The sequence below is a fragment of the Sinocyclocheilus grahami genome, unplaced genomic scaffold, assembly GCF_001515645.1.
Source record: "Sinocyclocheilus grahami isolate Dianchi unplaced genomic scaffold, SAMN03320097.WGS_v1.1 scaffold1200.1, whole genome shotgun sequence".
NCBI classification, from domain to species: Eukaryota; Metazoa; Chordata; class Actinopteri; order Cypriniformes; family Cyprinidae; genus Sinocyclocheilus; species Sinocyclocheilus grahami.
This window is the reverse complement of record NW_015506379.1, coordinates 37,962-42,839: the sequence shown is the minus strand read 5'-3', so window position 1 is coordinate 42,839 and position 4,878 is coordinate 37,962. Positions and strand designations below refer to the sequence as shown.

At 37.3% G+C, this 4,878-nt stretch overlaps 1 protein-coding gene across 1 annotated transcript in view; it reads right to left on the bottom strand.

The window, feature by feature from the left end:
* Positions 1 to 14: 14 nt before the first annotated feature.
* Positions 15 to 4,878, bottom strand: part of LOC107567949 (uncharacterized) — an 11,559-nt gene continuing 6,695 nt past the window's right edge. Inside the window, exons 4-6 of the mRNA XM_016253758.1 lie at positions 2,145 to 2,420; positions 1,721 to 2,032; positions 15 to 951 (exon numbers count right to left, since the gene is read on the bottom strand). Coding sequence (XP_016109244.1) covers positions 710 to 951; positions 1,721 to 2,032; positions 2,145 to 2,420 — 830 coding nt within the window. The 3' untranslated portion in view covers positions 15 to 709. The remainder of the gene's footprint in view (positions 952 to 1,720; positions 2,033 to 2,144; positions 2,421 to 4,878) is intronic.

The window sequence follows — 4,878 nt, the reverse complement described above, 5'->3', positions numbered from 1 at the left end:
CAGCTAGAGTTAGAGAAGATCGAAGACGTGCAATATTACGAAGATAATGGGGACAGACTCATCTTCCATGCCACAAAAGAAGCAAAGGGGAGTCTTCTCAGTAAACATTTTTTTTATATCGATTGAATTGTCACACAAACAAATCACCTAAATCTTTAAGGATGAAAAACCTTAAAAGTAATCATTTCTCACTCAAGACAAATTCACCTTGATGTAATGTAACAAAGAAAAACAGGAATAAGGCAGCTCAGGATAAAAGAAAAACAATACCTTATACAGCACAAAAGAGGCTATATGTGCATTTCTTCACTCACACACATTCTCAATGGTGACTGAAAATAAAGAAAGTGAATGGCGACTGATAATAAGCTCAGGAGGAGACTGTAAGAGGCCACGAAAAATCTGTTATTTATCATCATATACATACATTTGTTATTCTCATGAACTACAGTTTTGATCATTTAGAAATATAAATATATATTTGTGTAAATAATGTCTTATATAAGAAGTAATATTAAAAGTCTCCCATCTATCTACATTTTGTACCCTCTTTCCAACTCGGTACACAACTCACACAACAGTGTTCAAAACATTCTGTGGTCCCAATATTTTGCACCTGTGCATCAAACAAGCAGCTGCCAGTTACCTGAATGACACTGCTAACAATCATGTTCCTGTGTTTGAGTGGAATGACTGTAATCGTTCAATCTCAGGTTTGACAGTTCATATAGGTCTCTTCTCCAGAATAAAACGGACGAGTTGAATGCTTTTGGTCACTCTCCTGTACGGGCTCGCTATCTGTAGTTTCCTCTGTGGGTGATGCCTTCTTCTTACGGCATAAAAGAATAAGCAGCAAGCAAATCAAGAGTGAGAAAGGTAAGATCAATCCTAAGCAAGTTGGGGTTTTTTCTTTGTTGCTGCTCTCAGTTTGGTCTCCTCCTGCACTCCTCTCTGCATGAAATTAAAGAACAGAACTAGCACACGGTGTTTGTTTCTTTTTCTGTTCTTAAAGTGTATTTTCATTTTGGGAAACTTTGCCTTTTATTTCATTACATTTCAAAGCTCATTCTGCTTGATATTTTCCTTGTTATTTCAAACTGAAGAAATCTGGACCCAGCAGCAGTGTCTACAGAACGATTTGTGAATAAATCACTTATTTCAGCTAATTATTTTCAATGAACCTCATTAACTTTTAATAGCTTATTGACTGCTGGCTAGTTGACGACTCATAATAATTCATTGTAATGTCAGACTGAGCTCCAACCAGGGTTATTGTAGTTGACTAAAACAAACATTAACTAAAATAAAATATATAAAGATTTTTTTTTTTCCAATTTCAACTAGATGCCAAGGCAACATTTCTCATTTTAAGTTAGTTTAACTTGAATACTAAAATAACTCAAATCTATCCTTACCTATCTAATCTTCGCAAAGATTATTTATACTTTTCCTTGAGTAATACTTAATCTGGGTATCTGTACTTTAACTCAAGTACGTGATTTATGCACCACTACATAATAGTTCTATAAATGAATTTAGCTGTTGCTTAGCCCTCATTCCCATATAAAATGTGTAACATTAGTAGTAAAACCAACCAGATAAATTAATGTTAATAATGTAACATTCACCTAAAACCTAATTGAGAACTAACAATACAATAGGCATTGCATAATGATATATCAAGTACATAAATTCATGTGATGAGGTTTTCTAGTCTTACCACTGACATGCAGCATGTAGGCATGTGGGTTTCCTTTAATATTTTCCTCATCAACGAAGCAGCGGTAAAATCCTTCATCTCTCTTTTGGACACCTGTGATGGTCAGAGACACATCGCCGTCTCTGAATCCGTCCTCTGTCAGCAATACTCTGTCCTCATAGCCGATGCCTGGGTTTGTGGCTCCATTTGTAGTGCAGTGCAGAACGTTTTGCTCATTATGTAGCCATGTCACATCCCTGACATCGCATTGAGTATCCGCATAACACGGGAGAGTGACATTTCCCAACTCAACAGCTGTCACGTTTATAGGAACTGTAGGGAAAATATAAAAATGAAGCTACATTTCTTACAAGTACGTTCAACTACTCGTGCTATTTAAAGCATTATCTAAAGTGTCTCTAATGTGAGGCAAACAAACACTCACCTACAACATCCAGGATAACTTGCTTGATTAAGCCATCACAGCTACACTCGTATTGCCCCAGGTCATTGTATTTTGCTGACTTAAGAAATAGAGAGTAGTTGTCGTCACGCGTGATTGCAAATCTTTCTCGAAAAGTTTCTATTATGATGCATTTCTCCTTTTGGCATTCAGCAACAGTTGCTTTTATGGGGAAGGTCTTCCTCCACACGACTTTTTCACCGCTGCAGCAAGGAAGTGATGTTGGGCGATTCAGCATCACAGTAACAGAGGAAGCGCCTGTAAATAAAACAAAAATAGATACCTCACAATCACATACAATATGCAGAATCTACAAGATGTTTATCTTTTAAAAAATAACTAAAATAATAACATTTTAATGTGAAGCTGACGTCGCGCCGCATTGAGTTCTGGCTCTGGCAAACTGCTTTGTTTATCTGCCATACTGGGAGGATCGTGCTGCCTTTCTGCTACCGAGTTTAGGGCAGTATTTCGATTTTTTGTCGTGATTGTGAAAAAGGTCACCATTGTATTCCATTCATGCTGCATTGAGAATTGCAATAGTAACTCTATTGGACAGTACAATATATTTTTTCACCTTTATGTGTAAAAACACCAAGGGAAGCAGGTCAAGGAGAAGATGCTGGATGGTATTAATAATGTCACTGCCTGCCATCACATTGCTGGGTGTTTTTGAAAGTTTTGATTTCGTTTGGTTTAATGACTAACATTACCTTTGCAAGTATGACTATCACTCGGCTTGTAATTAGCAGAACTGGAACAGGGACTTTCTAAAAAGTTAACGGTTGTGTAGAGAGATGGTCAAAATGGTTGTGAGGTGTGAGAAAATCTACAGTAAATCTACAGAAGAACTCATTCAGGTCTTCAGCAGGTTTTTGATTGGCCTCAGTGCTGGGGGATGGTGCAGTCACTGTTGGAAAGGGTTCAAATATGCAGAAGATGCTGGAAAACCAAAGAATGCGCAGGAGTTGGGGATTTTTCTGAAGAACAGCAGGAACTGCTCAGGACCAACGAGGGACTCATGAACAACTATCACAACAATCATCCAGGAAACAACACAGATTATTAAGATTCAATAATTACTTTTGAATGGGGTCATTTTTATAAATTCAGTTATTATTTTGTCTTGTGGAGTATATGTAAACATCTGTTATGTGAAATAGCTGATTCAGGACAGTACTAAATAAAAAAAATAACATGCAATTTTCATGATCCCTCTTTAATTTTGTTTAAATGATTAACATTTTGCACATTATGCAAGGGGTATGTAAACTTATGAGCACAACTGTACATCTAAAGAAAGCTTGAAGAGTCTACTTTTAAATGAAGTAAGTCATGTCAAAAACAAATATTCTCTGATAAAGTAACAGGTCCAGTCTTTCCAGTCGGAGTTCATTATCTGTAATGTGGTAATGCGTGGGGCGCATCAGTACTGACTGTTAGCACTCCCTCTGCTTTCTCTGCAACCACTTCCTGTTTAGTGGCCATATTAACCTGGCCACCACATGACTACCTTGCGAAGTATTGCCAGTTTATCCTGCCTTACCAAGCGTTTGTATCTCTGCCTTCTTACCACGTGTATGACCTGTTGATCTGTTCGTTTTGACTTCTCTTTTGGATTACCCCTTTTGCCGGTTTGCCTGGTTGGACTGCCTTACTGTGTTTTTGACCTCATTGCCTGTTTTACTGACCCTGAGTTTGGTTTTGTTGGACTGCTTCAATAAACATCCGCATATGGATTCTTCCTCGGCTTCCGCCTCACCATCAATACAATCACGCTCTATATGATAATAATCCGCGTGAGACACGCGGACGTGTAAACGCCCACATCACCTCCGTAAATTAAGACTCCATACATTTTTTGTTTTTGGAAAAAGACGCGCTGTGAGGACTAAGCCTTGTATTTACCTCAGAAGAATGCAATTTGACACGCGGCTTAATCCAGCGGAGGATATCGTTCTCATGAGTCATTTATTTTCACTTTTATTAGTGTTATTGTGACATAAACCTGTACACATTTACTAGTTGAACTTTTCCCAAACTATAATGCCAGACTAAAATATGTGAAATTGAGTGCAATATTTTAAAATATAATACGCAACCTTTCATTGCATCTAAATGTTGTAGGACTCATCTGCATTTTAGCTTGCATTCTCCAGCGATTTATTACTGACGCCAAAACATGATTTTAAAATGCTTTTTTTTTTCTTAACACTGCATTTGTAACTTAAGTAAAGTAATTTTATTGACATTATTAACTGTAATCAAATTACATACATTTAAAATGTAACGCAATACATTACTGCGTAATCAGGAAAAGTCATTAGAATACAGTAACGTGTTATATCCAACTCTGTCATTCAGCCAGGTTTACGTAAAACAGTGCAGGACAGTTATTTTTCCAGGAGAGCAGCAGGAGTTAGTCAGGTAGATGAAAACCGGTAGAAGATTGTGTGGTGTGTGCTGCCCATGTTCAGCAGTTCATCTCTGGTAAAACTGATTGTATTTGATAAACAAAAAAACAGGACAAACCAACAAAAACTGTAAAACAACTGGAGAGCTCCACACTGAGGTGGCCATCTTGAAATGTCATTGTGACGCAACTCCTCATTCTTTTTATTCAGTACTGCTATGATTAAGCTATTAGACAACAGATATGTACATATTCCACTGCGCACACACACACACACACACACACATATATATATATATATAT